Below are 24,602 nucleotides of genomic sequence, written 5' to 3' on the forward strand. Positions count from 1 at the left end.
GCCGTAGGCACAAGGCAAAATTACATTATTACCCCATTAGATGGCGATAAAGACTCTCTTTATGAGTGAGTCAGAACAAGGACATTGTTTTAGCGCTATGGGAAATCCCCTTAACTTTTAAAAGGACAAAGATATTGCTTTCCTCAGCGGACATTCAAAGTGATTTTTTTATAATGGATATAATATTATGGACATCGCTCTGAAGAATGAATGCTATATCAGATGCAGGTACACTCTTTTAGTCGATCTCTCTCTCATAATATCATAATAATCAACAAAATACAATAAGCTTCAATGAAGCGACTCAATGTTACTTCGTTACTAGCTCTAAAGTGACATTTGAGAATTAGTAACAGAGGCTTGGGCTCAACTGTTAAACTTTCAACGTGAGATTTGAATCCGTGGCGGAAGGAAGTAGTTCTGCACAAAAGAGGGTTTTTAAAGACAATCTGTTGTTGTTTGTTATTTATTTACACACTTGAATAAACTTGTATAAATGCAATATCACACTTGTAGCTGTGCGATATGGCTATATATACACAGCTGTAGGCACAAGGCCGCAGGCTACTTGTGTTATTGCTCACATATATGAGCAATTATTTGCAATTATTTGTGTAATTCAATTCAAATTTCACATTAAACATTCAATTTATTCAAAAATACAGTGCTGAAAATAGTCTACGAAGCACAGAGTCATGTGGCTGATATTTTTAAGTCTTAATGTTTATGATCACTCAGCCAACTAACATACACACACACACTCACACACACACATATATATATGTATAGAGAGAGAGAGAGAGTTTAATGTTCACGGTGACTAATAATGAGGTGCAACTGAGCAGTTCCAAAACCAGAAGGTTTATTTTATGATGCCATATTAAAATGGGAGACGTATGAGGTCGACCTTCTAAAAATAACACCTAGATTTAACCTATATTAATGGCAATACAAGTCAGGAGCTTCAACAAAAGATACAGCAAAAAAATAGAGTTCAATACACAAAATATAAAACGATGGCAAACACTCACAGGAATCTGGTGCAGAGGAACATCCACTTGTCCGAGGAAGTCATCCCTCGTCTGCAGAGAATCAAGAAAACACAAGATTCTGTCACAGAAACAACTGGACATAATACAAATAAAATGAACAAAAAACATTCATACCAACTGAGCTTAAGGAGTCTCAATGTCTCTATCTGTTCACAGCCTAATCTATCTCTCATCTTACAGACATCTTTTGACTTCAGACAGTATTTAAACATACTGAAACACTCACTCAAATAGCCAAGCAATTACCCAAAACATCCTTTTATTTAGTTTTCCTATAGTTTGGGGTGAGATTTGTGACAATATGAGCATGCATAAACAGATAAATGGGTCTGATTCATATCAAAACAAACCATTTTAGCACACACAAACACAAAAACACACACACACACCATTGCTGAACCCTGCTGGAGGTTTAGTTAATCAGACCAAGACCAGCAGTTCATACTGTGGTTATTTTCTCCTCTCTTCCTGCATTACACCTCTCATCTCTTTCTTCTTTACACATCCATTTTTAATGCTTGAACCCTCATCTGATTTTCTTTCTGATCACCATTAATCTACTGTGAATGTAACAGTCTAGAAGTGAATCCTAACACTCGAAACAGGCTGCAGTTGTTCATAAAGAGCTGTGTGTTATGAAGACACTGACCTTATCTGAGACTGTACAGTGCTTTCATTGTTTACAGAGATATAAATACATGTGTTATATATAAACAAGGCTTTATAAAGGTAGACTTCCCGTGGTCTAACCCTCAGACTGTGAGCGAGTTAAAAGTAGGCCGAAAGAGAGAGGAAAAAAAACAGGGAGCAAGAAAGAGAGAGCTTGTTTTCGGAACAAAATCATTCCCATCCTCAAACCTTTTCCAGCTGCTGCGATTCATTTCAATGCCTGGCTCTCTTATGCTTTTAAATACATTTTATACCAAGCTTTTACACACGCTGTCATTATGTTAACCGAAACAATATGACAAGTTAAATACACGTCACCTAAATGAGGCGTAAAAGCCATCGGCGTTCAAAACGCTGTCAGATGTTTTGTTTTATGGTAGCGAGGGCAACAAGAAATAACGACTGACCTTACACTAAAACATGTCCATCTACATACAGTATATGACTTCCTTGCAAATGAGTTACTCGCTATCAAACGGTCATTCAGGTTTTTACAGCACTTATAAATCCATGATGATGAGTAAAACACATATATTCCCTCCTTCTTAAGGCCAGCCTCACATATTCCTGTTTGCTCTGTATTCGGGTCAAAACACAAAGCGGTTCTGCCACTGCGCCGGGCCTCAGATGAGACGACGGACTCGCTCTTTGTGCCCCTGTGTAAATGAAATTAAACAGTGTAGTGTAGTCTCTGTTAGTGTCGTCTCAGTAGTTATTAAAGGTGCCCTAGAACGCGTTTTCACAAGATGTAATATAAGTCTAAGGTGTCCCCTGAATGTGTCTGTGAAGTTTCAGCTCAAAATACCCCATAGATTTTTTTTTATTATTATTTTTAACTACCTATTTTGGGGCATCATTAACTATGCACCGATTCAGGCTGCGGCCCCTTTAAATCCTCGTGCTCCCCGCCCCCGAGCTTTCGACTCTAATACAGTGCATAAACAAAGTTTACACAGCTAATATAACCCTCAAAATGGATCTTTACAAAGTGTTCGTCATGCATGCTGCATGCATACATCGGATCATGCGAGTATTGTATTTATTTGGATGTTTACATTTGATTCTGAATGAGTTTGAGGCTATGCTCCGTGGCTAATGGCTAATGCTACACTGTTGGAGAGATTTATAAAGAATGAAGTTGTGTTTATGAATTATACAGACTGCAAGTGTTTAAAAATGAAAATAGCGATGGCTCTTGTCGCTGTGAATACAGTAATAAACGATGGTAACTTTAACCACATTTAACAGTACATTAGCAACATGCTAACGAAACATTTAGAAAGACAATTTACAAATATCACTAAAAATATCATGATATCATGGATCATGTCAGTTATTATCGCTCCATCTGCCATTTTTCGCTATTGTTCTTGCTTGCTTACCTAGTCTGATGATTCAGCTGTGCACAGATCCAGACGTTAATACTGGCTGCCCTTGTCTAATGCCTTGAACATGGGCTGGCATATGCAAATATTGGGGGCGTACATATTAATGATCCCGACTGTTACGTAACAGTCGGTGTTATGTTGAGATTCGCCTGTTCTTCGGAGGTCTTTTAAACAAATGAGATTTATATAAGAAGGAGGAAACAATGGAGTTTGAGACTCACTGTATGTCATTTCCATGTACTGAAAGGGTTACTTCAGGATTTAGCATTAAGCTTTGTATTAGTAGAATACCACTAGTATTTTCGAATTACCGTGCTTTCCCCCTTCATATCAGCCCAAGATGAGAGATTTATGCATTTTTATTCTGTAAAAAAGCCTCCGATGACGCAAAAATCGTCATTTTGCGTCATCGGAGGCTTTTTTGGCCAGAGGCTTAAAACTACAGCCAGTAATAGCAGGTAGTTCCACATTTTTTCACCACGCCATACATATGCGCCTTTGAGGTTACTCACGGACATAGATCAAAGATTTTATCAAAAGTGGGTGTCAATTATATTTTTAAGCTTAACATATTTTGTTATAGTCTGCACTACATCAGTGGTTCATCTCGCTAATTTATCGGTCTCTGCAGTCATCTCAACCAATACAGCAACAGGCTTTTGTGGTAACGTTAGCATAAATAGATAAATAGACTAACTCAGTTTTACAGAACAGTGGCTTTACTTTGATAACAGTCAACTTATGTGCAACTTATATGTAATTGTCTATCTAACGTTACTTTGCTAAGTTTGCAGTTTTACTGCTACCTACAACACTACATATAGGCTACTGTGTTATCAGTCTAGTATCAGCGAGTCTTACCTCTAGGCGAATACGCTTAGTACCAGATGCCCAGGCTGTTCGTCCTCTGGGAAAGTGAATATCGATCGCGGTGTCCTTCAGAATGGTTCTCTTCATTGCAAGGATATTTGGTTCGTAGTCCTCGTGCTTGAAATGGAGACTACATATTCTGCGTTTTTTTAGGTTTTCTATAACGGTGTCATCTCCAAACTTCGGGTGTTTGATGGCCCGCAGCCACTGTTTACATCGCTCCAAATCTTTAACTTAATCGGAAAATGATGGAAACTTACTTGTCCTTTCCTGGTTTTGGGTGTACATCCAGGTACAAAGCAATTTAGCACCATTTCGCTGTAAATGTATGAACTAACTCACGATTTATAGAATTAATATGTAACAAAGCAAGCCTAGTTGTTTGAATTTTCCTGGTAATTCTGCCTGTAACCGATAGGCGTGGTTTGGGCGTGGCCTCGCAGGGGCAGCAAAACAAGTGCATTCTGGGAGTTGTTGTCTTTCATCCACATTAGTCAAAAATACATTTTCTGCCTTTTCTCAGTCTAGAAAGCTCCAAATTCAAAAATAATTTCACATTTCTACTACATAAATGACCAATTTTAAATACACATTCATCTTTCCAGGGGTGAAGTACCCCTTGAACTCTTGTTATTCAACTATGCCGAGGTAAATTCAATTTTTGATTCCAGGGCACCTTTAAAAAAAGACGATTTACTCTATTTATTACTGCTACTGTAGACGTCAGTGTTTATATCCAAACTATAAACTTTTATCTCAGTACTTCTGTGATAATTTGAATATTTGTATACATTTGTAAATGCTACTGTGTGGTTAAAAAGACTGTTTGTGAAGCGGGGTCATACATACACGACAACTGCTATAGTACAGTATAGTATAGCCAGAACACTGGCATAGTATGGGAGAGTATAGTATAGTAAGTAACCATAAAAAAACAACTTTATCCATTGTGAAACAAGGCAACATGTTAGTGAGGCAAAAAGGGAAAACTGTTGTGAAACTATCTGTAAACGATCAGCGCCGTCTGCTCCGGTAATGAGAAGGAAAACAGTAAATGATGCCAAACGTTTGAAGAAACTTAATGGAGGAGGCTGAAAGTCAACAATTTTCTGCTACGAGAGAGGTATGGCTGTTGGTTTACTACAGCAAAACACCTGACAAACATTTCCTCATGATCACACACATCATTACAGTTTAAATCACATCTAAACGCTACTGAACAAAGTTCATTCTTATTTCTAATCTTTCAGAAGTTGTTTTATGTAAACTAAAAGGACAGACTTTGTTGTTAATCCAGTGGCTTTTTGGAAACCGTATACAGAAGGAAAACCCTGCAACACAACAATCAACCACAAGTGCTGCATTTCAAACACATATCATCTAAGTCGACCCAAGAATTAACAAACATCAGCATAATAATCATACAAAATATCAATTTTGCTTTGAAGCTGCAACAACGACACTGTGAAAATGAGATCTTACAATGTTAAAATAAAACTGGATCATTCCATGTCAAATCAACCAAATTTTGCATACATTGCTAGTTTAAACATTATTTATTCTTCAGACATTCCTCTTTAAATGAAATAAGTATAAGCTGTGTGCAAAGAGATCCACGTTTGGTTTTCGATCAGTGAAAATGGGTGAAATTCACCAAATTGAGCACAGAGCTGCTTTGAGATCCCCATATCTATGGGACTGAACTATATAGGGCCTTGAAAATGAAGACTGCAAAAGGAAAGTTTATTAAGAATGAGAAACTATAAGGATAATAAGATATCTTGAATACTTTTAGAGTTACAGGGATGCAAACTTTAGAAAAGGAGTATTTATGGCACTCAGAAAGGAATGTTCTATGCAACTGACTTGATAGAAAAACACGAGACACATTTCTAGTTTCAACATTATTTGTTCTTCAGATATTCCTCTTTAAAAGAAAAAAAGTATCAGCTGTATGCAAAGTGACCCACATTTGGTTTTTGAACACTAAAAATCTGTACAATTTACCAATTTACACATGGAGCCCCATAAAGATCCCCATATCTCTGGGATTGAATCATCGAGGGCCTTTAATACCAAATAATGTTTTTTTAAGAACCAGAATCTAAAAGGATATTAAGATATCTTTAATGTTTTTTGAGTTGCAGTCATGCAAACTTGAGGCAAAAAACACAGGAAGAGCTTTTTGGCATTTTTGAACCGTCACTATTGGCATATAATGAAACAAAGATTGCTAAAGTCAACAGATTTTACTAATAGACCTACCAATCTCTGAGTAAAAATAAAATAATGATGCTGGAATCTTTCTAAAGTCATTTTTACACCTCTTTAAAATGGCTCCAAATCTCAGGTGAAAATTGTCATTTTGACCCCCCTCTAGAAAATAGTGGATAACTCTAGAAGATAGTGGATAGTAAATATACATCTGTGACATTTAATATTTTGGCTTTCAAATGGAAAAAATATTAACAAAATCAAAAATTTGAGCTGGGACCTCTGGTTGAGTTGACACAGTATGACCCAACTGCATTCTCAACTCATTTTACTTCCATAAATGTGCATTTTTGTTTGAACAAGGATATTCAATGTGACAAAAATGTATGTTTTGGCCATTTTTGATAACCAGAATTACTGCATAGCCATTCATATAAATTTTAGAAAGGCAGCCTAATTGCATTACAATGTATTTGTATCTTTCATTGTAGTGATAAGTCGTGCACAATAAGACCAGGAACAAGCACGAACTCTCAGTACGTCTCATTCAAGCAGCTGTTACAGAGAGAGATCTAATTATTTTCATAAATCCTTTTGGTTTTCAAGCGCTGTGGGAGGAGAGACATCGCTGAAGAGATTACAAGTGCTGCTCTGTTGACTGATAAGAGCTAATCAACCACACAACGCGCTGTGGAAAATCGCAACATACACATCCACACACTAACAAACCCCCCGGCGCTCGTACACACAGACATCTGACAGCTCTTTAGAAGCACGCTGATTGCATTGACCTTTGTCAGAGGTCACACGGTCATGTGTTAACCATTCCCGCCGCCAAGCACGAGGTGTGACGGTGTCTTTGAGTGGGAAACAGAGGATCCGTGACCTACAGTTGGACTAGAGCCAGTTACCAATCTGGACCTGCTCTATACATTTTTACAGCAGAAAACTCTGTTGGGTCAGAAACCCGGAGGAGGGATAATGTCTACATCAAGTACAGTTTTCACCAACAAAGTCTAGTCAGTCTAGTTTGCTGAAAACCACATCATGCAAAACATGTTGAGCAACCACTTCATACTTCATGTCCATGAAACCAGTTGTTCTCGAGCAGTGGACTGCAAAATGACTTTAAAAGGCTTTAAAATAAGCTGAAACAGCTAAAAATGAAGATGCAATATGACATATTTCTTAATTTATTTTGTTCCCTCAAAAACTTTTGGACCTGGATGTATGTGGGAATTTTAAAGTGTAATAATTTCTAGAAGGAAATCAGTAAAATCTTAAAAAGCATGTAAATGAAAAAATATTTAAATATTTTTAAGGTAGAAATTGCTATATTAGTCAGTAATTAATGTTAGTCAGAGTCAGTATAAAAAAATAATAAAATAATAACAGATATTCTGAAATTACAGAAGTTAATTATTTAACTATTTCAATTAATTTAATTACTTATATTTAATAATATATATTTTTTTATATTGCCACTTCTCTTTTTTTATATTGTGATTTCTGGAAAAGTCAAGGAAATTAGTAAAATCTTAAAAAGCTTGTAAATGAAAAAATATTTAAATATTTTATAAGAAAGAAATTGCTATATTAGTCAGTGAATAATATTAGTCATAGTCTGTATAAAGAATTAATCAAATAATAATAGATATTTTGGAATTACAGAAGTTAATTATTTAACATAATTTAAATTTAATTGCTTTATTTATAATTATTTTATTTCTTTTTTTTATATTGCCACTTCTTTTTTTTTATTGTGACTTCCTGGAAAAGTCAAGGAAATTAATAAAATCTGAAAAAGTCATGTAAACTAAAAATATTTAAATAGTTTATCAGGTAGAAATTGCTGAGAAATTAACATTAGTCAGTAAAAAAAAAGTAATATTAATAATAATAATAATAATAATAATAATAATAATTTATATAATAATAATAATAATAATAATATATTCTGTAATTAAAGAAGTTACATTTATTTTAATTTAAGTACTTATAATTTATAACTTATAAATATTTTTTATTTTGCCACTTCTAGTAAATTTCTTGACATGGAAAAGTCAAGAATATTAATAAAATCTTAAAAATACATGTAAATTAAAAGTATTTAAATATCTTAGCAGGTAGAATATGCTGAGAAATTGCCAATAGTCAGTAAAACAAAATTAATTATAAAAGTAAAACATGTGATTGCTATGATTTGCACTTGTTATATGCAGATATCTTCTGACTGTTGAATCAAAAGCATCTCGTAATGACAAACATCAAACAGATCAAATTACTTTAAGACGTTCCCAAATCCCCTGGCCGAGCACCAGCTCAGTTTCTGTGGAAAAGTGAAAACACGTATAGTGTAGCATGATTTTGTTATGCAAGCTCCAACTTACTTTAGTGCAATGAATCTGAATGCTATTGTATTGCCTTGTTGTTGCTGCCATGTACCCGGAGTACTTTCTAAATATCTGAACAAGCTATGAGAAGAACAATATGTCCAAGTGTTTAAACACCCCCGAACGAGTTGCACAAACAAACAGCACGCTGAAATTAGAGCCTTGAATTTAGATTAGATTACATAAGAGTGCCGCGGCACTAAAGGTAACAGCGCTGTTAATTGCTTGTGCGACCTGTTTCTAACACACTGTAAAATCACACACAAAGACAGCGAGTGTAAATGAAATAAGTGCTGCGAGCGAGACACCTGATGCTCTGAAAACATACCACAGCTAAGCAGGCACCCGCTGGGAAGTGAACATGTTATCCTTAACTGCAGAGGAATCACATCGTTTGGCCTGCAACTCGCTGACACTCATCTCCCCTCCCCACCCCCTATCAGCTGACCTTTGGCCCAACAGCTGACAGACAGCCATGTGCAGCCCCTGCATATCATGTTGAATCCTGAGGGTGCCCAGTGTGGTACTCGACCAGACTAACTGGAGTCAAGCAGAATATTTTCAAGGCTGTATTTATAGACATAGGCCTGGGGGGAGGCATAGGGAGCACTGTCTATAATTAACCCCGAGGTAAATACATGCAGTGATCAATCAAAGTGTTAACAAATTAATAAAAACTAAAAAAGCCTGTAAAATGTGCAGTGCAAGCATGCAACCGCTTAGGTTGCAAGTTCTTGTTTATAAGCCAAGCTGCCTAAATGGATTAACACATTGCAAAATAAACACTGTTGAATGTTTGCATAGAACTGTGCACATATCAACAGTGCAAATTAAAGGCACACTATGTAGTTTTCGCCTCTAGAGGTCGCTTATTCAAAACAATGGCGTATTTTGATAACTCCGCGAAATCAAGGAGTTATCTTCACGTTTACAGCCGGTGTAAAAGAATTTGAAGAGATTCTGTCAGAAATCATTTTCATGGATGAGCTAATGTTTTAAAGATTTATTAACATTACGGTATTATGAAGCAGGGTGTGGTTAAAAACCATTGGAGCGGAATGAGGCCGCTGGAGCGATTGCTAATGAGAGACAAGCATGAGCATGACACAAGTCTCGAGAGCAGCGGAACTTTTATTATGCCGCAGATGAGCGCTTCCGCTTCTTCTTCTGGTCAAGCGTATGTGGGGTAAAGCAGCACTGTTTATCATATTAGATACATTTGTGTGTTTAAAGCTGTTATAATGCTACTCTGTGTTCGCTCGGAGGCTACTATGAGACACTTGTTGCACGCTGCAGTAAGCTAGATCGATATTAGTCATGGTAAATCATGGTACTGGCGGTAAATCAAGAAAACAAGATTCAACAATAAGACTTATTGCGTTGAGCTATACAATGATTAGATTTCTGTCGATGAATGTATCCAAACAGTTGCTCAACTGTCTAATAAAACACATAATATATTAAAGCTCCTTTGGTGTTTCAATGGTTTCTACAAAATAAAACGCCGGAAATCAAGGGTAACGCGGGTATGATGTCCGTGTCCTGGTTAAAAATGCTTATTTCTCTGGATTAAACATTGTTGGAAATATCTGGGGTAATGTAAGTACACAAGTCAACAAAATATATTACATTGTTCTAGTGGTTTTTGGATATTTTAATCCAAAAATCTTACATACTGTGCCTTTAATGATCAATACCAAATGCAAAGGGGCTGAAATGAGCTCCTGCAGGTTTGCAGATAAAGACTGAGAGGTTTGCATATATACTGTTAAACAAATATAAATATTTATATAATATAAATGCACTGTTATTCATTTGGGAACTGCACAATCCCATGTTGAAATTTATTACAATCTATATCTGCATATCTTTAAAATTTAAAAGTGTACATGCAAGATCAAGGGAAGGGAACTTTCTGAATTTGTTATGGTGCATATTTGCTGAATCATTGCACAATGTTCAATCCACCTCAACTATTCAATGACAGGACAACTACAGAAAAATCCCTGCTTTGAAAATAACCGACTCTACAAATCCAACAAACCATGTCTTCAGAAATCTACAAAGCTACTCATTTTGAATGCAAAAGATTGTTTACACTCACTGACTTTACCTTGTTTAAGAGAGTAAAATTACACCCCTATGTGCAAGAAAGACGTGCTAAGAGACGGAAAGGCTTACGGTGGCATTTCTCTCTGTGCAGGTTGGAACATGATCCGGTTTGTCGTTTGTGCTGTTGTCCTGTAGGGTGTTTGGTTTTCGTGCACCTGTGCCATGAGATACATGGATGTGTACGTGCGGAGGGCCGTTTTTGGAGTGCATGTCTGCTGCATTTGAAACGTGACAAGATATCTCAGCGTTCGCACAGGGTAACTCCAAAGAAATACTCCTGTGAAGAAAGCGATGAGAGCCTTTTCTTAAGGACTGATCCGAATTACCACTAGTCGGAAAAGTGTCGTGTCTTCTTTCTGTTGACGACGCTCTTCCGTTTGGCAGCATACAAGCTGAGGTGCTACGGAAAAGCTTCGCCTTCTGAGGTTCCGGGACGTTGTCGGTTTGTGGGCCCTCGAGAGGTTTGGAACAGTCAATGTTAACCTTTGTTTTGGCTGAACTTGTTTTCCCTGAGGGAAGCGGTCTCTGGTTTGCGAAGTGCAATAAAACGCTGGAGTGTCTTTCTGTCCGCTCTGGTCCTGGTGGTTGTTCCGGAGGCACGCTGAAATGCACGATGGGTTTGGCGTCCCTGTGCTCTGCTGACGTACTGCTTTTGGACAGCCGCACACCATTAACTGCAGTGGCGACGGATCCCTTGGACGCCGCTTGCATGTCGTCGTGCGACGCATCAATGCTGGACAGCTGCATCTGATGAGAGGTCTGAAAGGAACTCCGTGCAGATGGAGGCAGCGGGGGAATCATGGGAGATGCAATTGGACTCACGGGGGAGGCGGGTGGCGTGGTGCACGGGCTCCGTGGGAAGATCACCAGGGATGAGCAGCGCCGCAAGGGTGCCCTCGCCTTCCGCCGAGAGATCGGCTTGCGATCTGGGAGGTCCGCTTCGAATATGCTGTTGCTGCTGCAGTAACCGGCATCGCTCGTGGTGCTGCTGCAACAGGAACTTCCATCCCCGTTTCCGCCGAGCTCTCCATCCTCCCCGGCACTACTGCCGTCCGCGTCTCCACTCTGCTTGCAGGGCTGCAAGGAGATCTGAAGCGTGCTTTTCCTGCTCCCATTCACCTTGGGGATAAATAATGTGGAGTGCCGCTGTAAATTACCATACTCTGGTGACAAGGGTGGCAAAGCCAGGGCCAGCTGTCCTGGAGTCACCTTCATATGGAGGGAACTCTGCGCCAAGCCGCTATCCTCGGCTTGACCACTGCAGGTTTCTGAGAGCGGGTCGGTGTTGCTTCTTCGCGAAGCAAAATGCAGTCGCAGGTGTCGCGCCATGCAGATCCAATGGAATGGAGGAACCCGAAACTAACAAATAAAAAACGAGCAGCAAAAAGCAACTGCTCCTGGTCCCGTGCTGTGATTGCAACCATTAGCGGTTCCACACTGCCAAAATAGCAGCAGTGACAGGCGGCATTCCTCTTGAAGCTCCCCAGAAGCTAACATGACAGGTCAAATGCATAATGAAGGACAGTTCTATGCGTGCACCATCTACAGATCTAGTTCACGGAGAGCTTTACTGCTCCAGAAACCCCTCTATGTCAGTGCCTCAGCTGTGCCTTCTGTAGTTTTGCAAGCACCGATTCAGGCACGGGTGCCCTCCCTCCCACAGCAGCAACAAAAAACAACAATCTGCGTGCATGCCAGGATGGAGGTGGAACAGCTCGCCCCGTTCTGGCCAAGCTCGTCTCTGCCACCTCCTTTCACAGAAGTTGCAGCCCAGTGTCTAGAGTTTCTTGTAAAGCTGCACCCCTGCTAATATTTTTACCCCACCAGGATAGAGTTACAGGAAATAAAGAGGAACGGGGTTTGGCATCATTTTTTAAGCTTTCTGAGTGTGCAGTAAGTCGGAGATACGCCAGGTGTGAAACCGCCAAGCTTGTAAACTAAGCATTTGGCGCATTTCTAACCATGCACAGCTTAAAGGCATGATAGCTTCATCTACAAGTTGAAAACTTGCAGAAGAAAATGTGCCTCCAAAATCGAGCTTGTTGTGCTAGGTCTCATATGGACACATCATGTGTCACCTGAAACCAGCTGTTGCAGCCATTTAAGCGCATGCTTCTGTCAGAGAAAAGCCTTCTCATCAATCAGGGGCAATTGCACCCAGGGGTAATTGGAGTTACCACAGTGCACATGACTAGTATTGGAAATCACCCTGCTTACAACATAACTGAAAATGAAATTGAATTTTACGCACATGGAAGTTTTAGACACATTTTAAAACAAAGAATATCAGAGGGAATTGCATGCATTTCAAATGAAAATTAACATCTAGCCTACTGTCAAAAAGTCTGAAATGATTTGTCATCCTTTCTGTAAGCTACCACATTCCTCAGGAGATGGAAATAGCATGCATGCTTGGTTCATGCCAACGAACACATTCTAGCAATGACATACCAGTTTTTCTTACATCCAGTAACCGGGTTAACCCATCTGTCACATAAAGGAGGATGACTGCAGTTTATAGTGTTATCAAGAGTTACTGTTCTTACTTGAACACTGGGTCCTTTATGCTAGTGTTTGTTTAATTCAGGGAGGACGCCATCAGCGTGTGAGAGAACCCCCCTAACACCGGTCAGGCCTCATTCACTTTTATGCATTTTAAAGCAGTTACTTTTCACATTTACAACACCCAGAGGTACATTTCAGTTCCCAAACCTGAGCTTTATGGTGGCTACTTGCAAAAAGGCATCCTTGTTCATTCATTACACACTGATTTTATAAACCTGAACCCAACACTAACCTGCAGAATACATTTGACTGCTGAACTGTGAATGGTTTCATTACCAAGCTAACACGTCTGCCACTGTACAGCCAAACAAATAGCCCTGCCTAAAACTAATGCCAATGGTTAAGCCAATGTTTCTATAAAAAAAGCAGTCTGTAATGCCATTTGTTGCCACCAGTGGTGCATAAATTACACACAGCACCTTTAAACAATTTACTCGCTACTTCAATAGCAAAACAGACATAGAATGCATTAATAGAAATTTCCAAAGAACCAAAAAACAAAGTCTCAAATTTCAAATTTTGTATTTTTTAAAAGAAATTCAAACAATAAATACCATTTTGTGGCTCTTTAATATGTCGTATCACTGTAGTGTTTCAAGCAACTCGTGAATCGATCATCTCTTCCTACTAGTTTATTTATAGCATCAAATAAACATGAATGAACAGCAGAAGGAATATTGTTTCAACCATGGAAAGATGTCAGTACACACCATTTTTCAAGTTCAAGTCCACCGATGTTAATCTACTAACTTCCCTAACTGCTTTGTCGGACAAAACGGCAGAATCGCTATTATGATTGGTTAGATCACCTGTCAATCAAATTTAAATTTAAATTTAAAATTCACTGATCTACACTAATGCTCAAACTTTTGGGCTCAGTATGATTTAAAAAAAAAAAATAATAATAATACTTTTATACCGTTAGGATGCATTAAATTGAACAAAAGTGACAGTAAAGATTTTTATAATGTTACAAAAGATTATATTTCAACTAAATTCTATTTATTCAAAGAAAATGTATCACTCTTTCCACAAAAATTAAGCAGCACAACTTTTTTCAACCAGGATAATAATCAGAAATGTTTCTTGAGCAGCAAATCAGCATATTAGAATGATTTCTGAAGGATCATGTGACACTGAAAAATTCAGAAAGCAGTTATTTTAAATTGTAATAATATTTTACAATATCACTTTGTACTTTTGATCAAATAAACGCAGCCTTGGTGACCATCAAAGACTACAAACGTCTCTAACTCATTTTTGATTGACATCACAGTAAATCAACACACTCATGTACATACCAAACGATTTTCATCAAACACCTCCAACAGCAGACGATGTTTCCTGGGATGCACCTGTGGGAGAAAAAATTGAATATACAGACTACTGTTAATTTATGGACTAATATACAGAATTTATTTGCATATGTAATATAAATGTCTCATTACAAGACAGAGGGTCTATTCATCCTCCATTCATATCCCTTGACTTTAGGCCTGTAAATGGCCAGTGACTCATAACATTGTGCCTGTAAGGCCAGACAGTGTATCATTTAGCATTTCATAAAGTCCCTGTGTTGGTATTTGGGCCAGTGGTCAGTATCACAAATAGGTTAGAACCTTTTATGCCACTGTCTGGATCATTATAGTCATGATTCATGCACTAAATACCAGGTACAGAAGACGATTTCTGCATGCATAAAATAGACAGGCCATTTACACTAATATACATCACGGTCCAAAGGTCTGAAACCACATTACAAATCAGGGATTTGACATTTTGCGCACCTTGACATTTTTAAAACAAAGAACATGTATTAAAACTTTAGGATTTTGAACTTTTTAAAACAAAGAATAGGTATGTAAAATATAGTCGACGAGATGAAGCTTAGTCATCCAAATCTTAATTAGTTGGTTGGTCGCAGAAAAACAAACTCCACAGGAATTGGCGAAGTCACATTTGGTGACGGACAGAACGATAGCACAGCTGGTCCATGTGGTAATCACTCAGACATGGCTTATCATTTGAAACATGTAAGGAGTAGCCTAACGTTAGCCAGCTCGCTCTAACATTAACGTTAACCTAGATAAATGTGCGCTATTATTAGGCACATATCCAAGTGTTTGTGTGGAGTCTGGTAACTAAATGAGTACCTGCGTAATGTGCATTTCAACAAAGGGTCATCCATTATACTGTGGAGATGACGAGTCAGTGTCGTCAGCGTTCATCTTTGCAGCCGACACTCATTCAGAAATCGCTAGTTTATTAATAAATTGTTAAAATGTTCAGACAGTCTCCTTGCTGTTTTTTCCTGATACTGTCAAAATCATTACTTTTACATTACTTTACGCTTGAGTGTTTTATTTATATTTTAAATGCTCATTATTATGGTTTAGTATTTCTCTGTAATGTAGAACAAAGTTTCATATAATATTCTTTCTCAGCCCTGAAACGTTTTCCGATGCCACACCCCAAGAATATATTTAAGTAATTAAATTAATATCATAAATGTCCGACTAGTCGAATGGCTTAAAGGCTTAGTTCATGCAAAAATGAAATTTCTGTCATTAATTACTCACCCTCATGTCGTTCCACACCTGTAAGATCTTCGTTCATCTTCGCAACACAAATTAAGATATTTTTGATGAAATCCAAGAGGTTTTTTTAATCCCCCAAAGAAAGCAACTTAATTACGTCCGAATGCCGGCTCATTATTGGCCAGCTCATGCATCAGCAGTCACGTGAACAGCGTCGGCCAATAATGAGTTGGCGTTCTGATGTAGAACCTGGAAGCACTGAACGTAAGCAGCATAGGAGACTTACAGGGTAGAGAAGACATTGTTGAATAAAGTTATTTTTGTTTTGTTTTTGTGCACAAAAAGTATTCTCGTCACTTCATAATATTAAGTTTGAACCACTGCAGTCACGTGGACTATTTTAATGACGTCTTTACTATTTTCTGGACCTTGAATAAGGGTAATAACATTGCTTTCTTTGGGGGATACAAAAAAAATCTCTTGGATTTCATCAAAAATACCTCAATTTGTGTTCTGAAGATGAATGAAGGTCTTATGGGTTTAGAACGACATGAGGGTAAGTAATTAATGGCAGAAATTTTATTTTTGGTTGAGTTAACCCTTTAAATGAGCGACTACTAGTCGACTAGAAAAATCTTTATTTAAAATAAATAAGAAACACTTAGGATTGTGCACTATTTCTAGGTCACTAGTCAAAAAAATAAGCATGACATTGATCATGTGACTCATTTGCACAGTCAGTTTTTGAAGCTCAAAATGCTCTTAGGAACATCTCGGATCATGCTAAAATATGAGCATAACTACTTTTCTAAGCATATATGAGTGTTTAACCTTCAATATGCTTCATATCAGAATCAGAATGAGCTTTAATCGCCAAGTGTGCACAAACACACAGAGAATTTGTAGTTTCCAGGAGCTCAATGTACATACATATCCATAACACAACAGAATAGAAAGAACATTTAAATAAGTAAGATTAATAAATAATAATATTAATAATAAATTAAAAATCTAGATCAGAAGACTTGTGTACTGTATATACAACTGTATCCACAAAAATATGTATTTAAATAGTTTAAATAGGATCTATTTATTGCCTAACTCTCAGGTGGCATAAACACCATATTGCATACTGAATTATGAATTATAAAGGTAGTAATAGGTGTGCTAGTTATATAATGTGGAGATAGCCTGGGGAAAGAAACTAGATGTTCTAGTGCACAGAGATCTGTAATGTCTGCCTGAGGGCTGAAGTGCAAACAGGTTGAGGCCTGGGTGTTTATATAGTATTGATGATCTTGAAATGTGTAATATCAACAGAGCAGTTTCCAAAGAACCTTATATTGATGTTGCCACGGTATTGCACCAGCATCCGTGTTTCTGAGAAGACGAGCGATGTCTATGGAAGAGAGATATGCACAACGCGTCAGTAAATGCGTCACATAACAGCAGGGAAAGTGGGCAGAATGTAAGCGGCACCCCTCATCTCGAACGCACCCCGTAACTCAACCCCTGACCTCTGACCCCAGAACATGTGACTGCACCTCTCTCTTTACATGCAGCCCAAACAGGCTGGGTGATTCTTCAAAACATCACAAATCTGTTTGCACATTCATCCCATGTTCTGGAGTGAGAACCTGATCATGGCCTGATAGTAATTTTCGCATATTAGAGAAAAAGGATGTGCCTATTAGCCAACACGCTGGCCTGTTTTGAGTTTCTTCTATGCCCCAGACTAGTCGTTTGACGTCTGACAGTACAGATTCATGCTGAACGCCAGTCTTCCTCTATAAAGGAATGTGAAGGTCAGAGATGCGATGGCTCTGCAGAGCTAGACTGTGTTTCATAGGTTTGTACAAACACTGTCAAGAGTCGAGTCAAACACACTCAGCAGGAACGTCACAGAATATAAACTGTTATATATACGTGTTTCCAGCACTGTGGTGTAAAAAAACAGAGGGAAAAAAAATGATTTTTAGATAACAATGAGTGCATTTACATGCACATTCTTAAACCGATTATGTTTAATAAGCCAACAACATGTGTGTTCATGTAAACGTGTTAAACCATTTTCCTTTATCAGCATAAGATCATAAACGGCTTAAGAATAAACAGATCAAATCAACAGAGATAAATTTTTGCCCTTTATCCTGATTTCGCCCAGCATGTAAACACCTTAACCCACATTCTGTTGGCTTATTCATAATTTTCAGTCATGTGACTGTTTCAGAGCACTGGAGGGTGTGGCTGCAGCACAAGCCTGTCAATTTTCCGTCAATTTTCCATCTTAGAATCAAAAATATGTGAACAAGATGCATGTTTTGGCCACTTGTGATCCATATACAGCACCTGCAGTGATTTCAATCATGAAAAATAGCTGGACGATTTTTTAAAAATCTGACGTGAGAAACACCAGGGTGGGTTGCACCAATAAGGATTAAATTAAGCAAACTTTAACACTAATCAAGGATTTGTTGACTTTTATTTTAAAGGTGCCCTAGATTATGTTTTTAAAAGATGTAATATAAGTCTAAGGTGTCCCCTGAATGTGTCTGTGAAGTTTCAGATCAAAATACCCCATAGATTTTTTTAAATTAATTTTTTTAACTGCCTATTTTGGGGCATCATTATAAACGCGCTGATTTTATGCTGCGGCCCCTTTAAATCCACGCCCACAGAGCTCGCACTTGCCTTGAACAGTGCCTTAAAGTTTACACAGCTAATATAACCCTCAAAATGGATCTTTACAAAGTGTTCGTCATGCATGCGTCGGATTATGTGAGTACTGTATAGTGTTATATTGTTTACTTCTGATTTTGAATGAGTTTGATAGTGCTCCGTGGCTAACGGCTAATGCTACACTGTTGGAGAGATTTATAAAGAATGAAGTTGTGTTTATGCATTATACAGACGTTAATACTGGCTGCCCTTGTCTAATGCCTTTTATAATGTTGGAAACGTGGGCTGGCATATGCAAATATTAGGGGCGTACACCCCGACTGTTACGTAACAGTCGGTGTTATGTTGAGATTCGCCTGTTCTTCGGAGGTCTTTTAAACAAATGAGATTTATATAAGAAGGAGGAAACAATGGAGTTTGAGACTCACTGTATGTCATTTCCATGTACTGAACTCTTGTTATTTAACTATGCCAAGATAAATTAAATTTTTCATTCGAGGGCACCTTTAAATCGAGTTGTGTTGCACCACTTAATTTAAAACACAGATTAACTACTTAGAAAGACTGTTAGAATTAAAGGGCTGATCAAGCAGCAAAGGTGGAGGGTGAACCGATGCCAGGCTAAAGAATCCTTAGTGTAACCCACCCTTAAAGTGCCTTAATGTACTAAAACAGTGATATTAAAAGATCAAATTCAGTTTAACCCTTTTTGATGATGCATACCATATACAGGCGAGCAGATGAGCCCAGAATATGAATGCAACGCTTTTTCTTTATAATGCTTTTCAATGGAAAAAACGCTTAACGGGAAACCTCGTGTTGCATTAATATTCTGTGCTCATTTATTTGCCTGTACAAAGTATGCATAATCATTTGAATTTGGTCTTTTAATATCACTGTCTTACTGCATTAGATCTCACTACAAACCTGGTAAAAATGACTGGCACGCAATGGAGGAAAGCATTGTTTTGCCCTCCAGGGGGGTGTTCCTTTAAGGGTGTGACGTCATGTGAAAACTATGAATTGAAGTGCACATGTGTGATATGTAACAGGAAACGTCCTTATATACAGCAGACTTCTCACTTCTGAATTAAAATTTCCTGATAATTTACTCACCCCCAACATCCAAGATATTTATGTTTTTCTTTCTTCAGTCGAAAAGAAATTAAGGTTTTTGAGGAAAATATTGCAGGATTATTCTCCATATAGTGGACTTCAACAGTTACCAACAGGTTGAAGGTCCAAATGTCAGTTTCAGTGCAGCTTCAAAGAGCTCTACATGATCCCAGACGAGGAATAAGAGTCTTACCCAGAGAAACGAAATGTCATTTTCTTAAAAAACAAAATGTATATACTTTTTAACCACAAATGCTTGTCTTGCACTGCTCTGCGATGCGTCACGCATTATGTAATCACGTTGGAAAGGTCACGCGTGACGTAGGTGGAAGTAACTCCAACTTCAAAATTGTCCAACATCATTGTTTTACCTTTTGTTTGTAAAGGGCGTTTGACTTAGTTTTTGCACGTTCACTTTGTAAACACTGGATCAGTACTTCCGCCTACGTCACGCGTGACCTTTCCAACATGATTACGTAATGCGTGACTCATCTCAGAGCAGTGCAAGACGAGCATTTGTGGTTTAAAAAGTATATAAATGTTTATTTTTTTTAGAAAATGGCATATGGTTTCTCTAGATAAGACTCTTATTCCTCGTCTGGGATCATGTAGAGCTCTTTGAAGCTGCACTGAAACTGACATTTGGACCTTCAACCCGTTGAACCCCAGTGAAGTCCAATATATATAGAAAAAAATCTGTTTTCCTGAAAAACCTTCATTTCTTTTCGACTGAAGAAAGAAAGACATGAACATCTTGGATGACATGGGGGTGAGTAAATTATCAGGAAATTTTAATTCTGAAGTGAACTAATCCTTTAACATGTGTTCGGTCGTCTAATTGAAGCATGTGTGATATGTGACAGGAAAACATCCTTATATACGGCAAATTTAAGCGCATCCAGCCAAAGCGAGTGTTTTGCGGTAGAAGAGGAGAAATATATCGCAAATTCCGACTTTTTCTTGACCCAAGAAATATAAAAGATAAGAGATATGTTCTTATCTCTTATCTTATCAAGTGGTACAATTGTAGAAACTTCTAATATGAGAAGAGAATGAGTCAGTGCAAGTTTGAGATTTTTAAATACTCTGGGGTTTTTAATGCTTTATTTAACATCACAACTCTTATAATAAATAGAATACTCTGAGTGAAATGCATGGATGTTTACATTTGGATGTCACCACCGGGCAATAACCTGCTATTTTAAACACGTTTTACTTGCATTGCCAGGTTATTGATACTGTAAACTGGTAAATCAGGTTATTTCAATAAACTGATTTTTGGTAGTTATTAGAGTGCATGTGAACATGCAAACCTCTGTCGTGAAAAGCTGTGGTTGGTTGCTATTGGATTGCTAAGGTATTTTTAATATTTGTATGCATTGCATAAACGTGACTGAAGCATTGTCACTTGTATTTTTGGCTGCTCATAGAAACATTACACCATTATGATCCATTAATATAAAATGCAAAAATGGTTTTATAAAACACTTGAGCTTTTAAACAGGTTCCTAATGCTGAAATATGAGCAGCCCATATTCTATAACATGCTTTATTATTACCAAACACAACGACTGCTACTGTTCAATATTATTTCACATGAACACATTACTGGAATCACACACAATATCCACACATGATGAAGATGAACAGAGCCACGGTCACACTAGACTTTGAGCACGTGAAATTTCTGCAAAGGTCGTGATATGACGTCACATCCTGTGGTGTCTTTTTAGAAACATAAATTCAACATATTACAAATAATAATAAATCGAAAAAGTAAAAATATAAAATCTACTCCACTTTACAGCAAAAAATGTGCGCTTTAATTCATACAAGAGTTTGCGGCGTGATTTAGCGATGTTCTATTGGTCACATGTGATCTTCACGTGATATGAATTCGCAGGTCAGAGTTCATCAAACTTGAACTTTGGAATGCAGTGAAATGCGAAACTTCTATGTATGAGCTTGTGTTTTCGGTCTCCAGCATTCGTATGTGTATGAATGGAAGTCAACGGAACGAAGCTGGATTTTCAAAGCTGGAAACTTTCCTGTGGGAATTAACGGGAATATATGAGAATTAATGGGAATTACTGGGAATACACAGGGAATTTGCTGAATTGCAGGTTAGCCTATAACAGGGTACTAAAATGTAGTACATAATTTTGGTTAAAACAACCAGATTTAATGCAATTTCAGTTGAATTTTTACCCTGCACATTCCTCAATCACATTCACACAGCACATGACTTACTGCACGGCTATTGAGGCCACACCCCCTGTGCATTCCCCCAGTCCATAACATGCACATTTGATCAAAAATACAGAAAAAAACAGTAATATTGTGAAATATAACTACAATTTAAAACAATGGTTTTCTATTTTAATATACATTAAAATATAATTTATTTCTGTGATGCAAAGCTGGATTTTCAGCATCATTACTCCAGTCTTCAGTGTCACATGATCCTTCAGAAAACATTCTAATATGCTGATTTGATACTTAATTATCTATGTTGTGCTGCTTAATATTTGTATAACCTGTGATACTTTTTCAGGATTCTCTGAATACAAATTAGTACAAAAAATACAAAAAGAACAGCATTTATTTAAAATAGAAATATTTTGTAACAATATACACTACCGTTCAAAATTGTGGGGTCAGTAATTTTTTTCTTTCTTTTTTTGAAAGAAATGAATGCTTTTATTCAGCAACTACATATGTGTGAAATTGATAAAAAGTGATATTAAAGTGACACTGTTAGAAAAGATTAGAGAAGATTTCTATTTTGAATAAATGCTGTTCTTTTTAACTTTTTATTCATAAAGTATTACAGGTTCCAAAAAAATTTTAAGCAGCACAACTGTTTCCAAAATTGATAATAACTGAGTATCAAATCAGCATATTAGAATGATTTCTGAAGGATCATGTGACACTGAAATAAATAACATATAATTTCTGCAATAAAAATATATTTATTTTACATATTTACTAAATTAAAATGAATTAAATGTGAAAAAGAAACAACTTATTTCATGTTATGACCAAATAAAATGTTTATTTCCAATTAATTCCCATAAATTCCTGTAAAGTTTCCAAATTGGAATATTTCCAAAATTCCCCAGGTTAAGTTCCTGTGGAAAGTTTCCGGAAATTTTACCGGAAACTTTCCGCCCCTTTGCAACCCTAAGTGTGACCATCCCTTATTATCCTGTCTCAACAAAATGTTTTTTGTCATTAAAATCAGCAAAAATTAAAGGTAGTATGACTTTACAAATGTAGTTTTAAATGTAAATAATATATTATATAAATTGTATAATATATTAAATAATAAATTTAAATAAAAAATATTATTTTTTATTATATATATATATATATATATATATATATATATATATATATATATATATATATATATATATATATATATATATATATATAAAATAATTAAAAATAATATTTTTTTATTTAAATTTATTATTTAATATTATTTAATATATTATATAATTTATAATATATTATATAATTTATAATATATTATTTATTATTATTTATTTATTTTTATTTTTTAATAAATGATTAATATAATATATATATATATATATATATATATATATATATATATATATATATATATATATATATATATATATATATATATTTTTTTTTTTTTTTTTTTTTTTTTTTTTTTATAAATGATTTAATTAATTATTAGCATTTCATTGACTCATGAACCCCAGTTTGAGAACCCTGCTACACAGACTACCAATACAGTATTTTTCCTTTAGATTTTGGGACATTTCTTGACAGTTTCATCAAATTCACGCTACAGCAAGCTGATATGATCTTTGTAAATACCCGTTCACTTACTCTAAAGAAGAATTCTTCATTCCACTTCGGATCCAACGTCTAAAAAAAAAAAAAAAAAGAGACATGAAGAGAAAAATGGAGAAATGTTGTTGAACTGTTGATGAATTCTGTATTAGAGTCTGTACACACACCTTTTTAATAGTTTTAGTCTGTAGACTGGTGATTTCTCCGTTGACCGGGTCATAGAGCGAGATTCTTGTGTAAGGATCACTGCGGATGAGAGGAAAACAAACAAATATTGCATAAGCACACATGGAAAAATTTCCCATCTTTGAGTCATACAGTAAGTGTTGCTAAATATTTCACATTTTTGCGGTCACATTTTCCACTGTTAATCGCAGGACGTGATCAAGAATGAATGTTATGATTGGTAGTCATGTGATATTGGAATGGATCTATCTTTAACTAAGCATAACAGGTTAGGTACTCATCCATTCCCTCACATCAGTCTAGTTCAGATTAAATTGTTTGGGATCATGTCATTCATCAGGAGGAAGCAACACACAATCTTTCAGCTGTTTCATTTGAAGGTTTTCTCTGAATATCTGGCCTTTTCCAAGCGAGTGTTACAGTGAAGGAGAGCTGATATTGCCCAGCACAGATATTGATTGCATACCTAGAGCTGTGTTATTTAGGTCAAAGTGAGCACGGCCGATCTGTTCATATCCTCAAGGACGGCCGGGACAGCTGCTAACACTGCCATCTACTGTACTGCGGGACCTTTCCATCGGCCTGTGGTTCACTGTAGGCTATGCATAATATGAATTCTTTAGCATGTGGCGACAAGAAATAACTTTTCTTGGCAAAATACCGAGCTTACATTGTATTTACATAAATATTAAACTAAATAATCATTACAAGTCAAAAAAGAAACAGCAACTGGAACTCATATTACTTTTGTAATGTAAACAGGATATTCAGGGAGAAAAGAAAATGTAGGGCGGGACATGATTATAGCCTTCTGGGAATAGATTGATGATCAAAGTGGGCTTTCCAAAGCAGAATGCTTATCATGACTAACAAATCGAGCACAATTAGGACAGAAATGTGCATCAAATTGGATTTCATACTAACGTTATGATCATTGTTATTTTTTTCAGCGACAATTCAGCTAAAATGGAAGAGTAATAATGAATACAA

At 36.7% G+C, this 24,602-nt stretch overlaps 1 protein-coding gene across 2 annotated transcripts in view; it reads right to left on the minus strand.

The window, feature by feature from the left end:
- Positions 1-24,602, minus strand: part of nedd4a (NEDD4 E3 ubiquitin protein ligase a) — a 47,758-nt gene that overhangs the window by 20,011 nt on the left and 3,145 nt on the right. Inside the window, exons 3-7 of one of the 2 annotated variants that reach the window (XM_048167779.1) lie at positions 23,594-23,672; positions 23,463-23,501; positions 14,565-14,618; positions 10,768-11,817; positions 1,032-1,082 (exon numbers count right to left, since the gene is read on the minus strand). In XM_048167779.1, the coding sequence (XP_048023736.1) occupies positions 1,032-1,082; positions 10,768-11,817; positions 14,565-14,618; positions 23,463-23,501; positions 23,594-23,672 (1,273 nt within the window). The remainder of the gene's footprint in view (positions 1-1,031; positions 1,083-10,767; positions 11,818-14,564; positions 14,619-23,462; positions 23,502-23,593; positions 23,673-24,602) is intronic. The other variant, XM_048167778.1, reaches the window with a different exon arrangement.

The sequence above is a fragment of the Megalobrama amblycephala genome, linkage group LG19, assembly GCF_018812025.1.
Source record: "Megalobrama amblycephala isolate DHTTF-2021 linkage group LG19, ASM1881202v1, whole genome shotgun sequence".
Lineage (NCBI taxonomy): Eukaryota > Metazoa > Chordata > Actinopteri > Cypriniformes > Xenocyprididae > Megalobrama > Megalobrama amblycephala.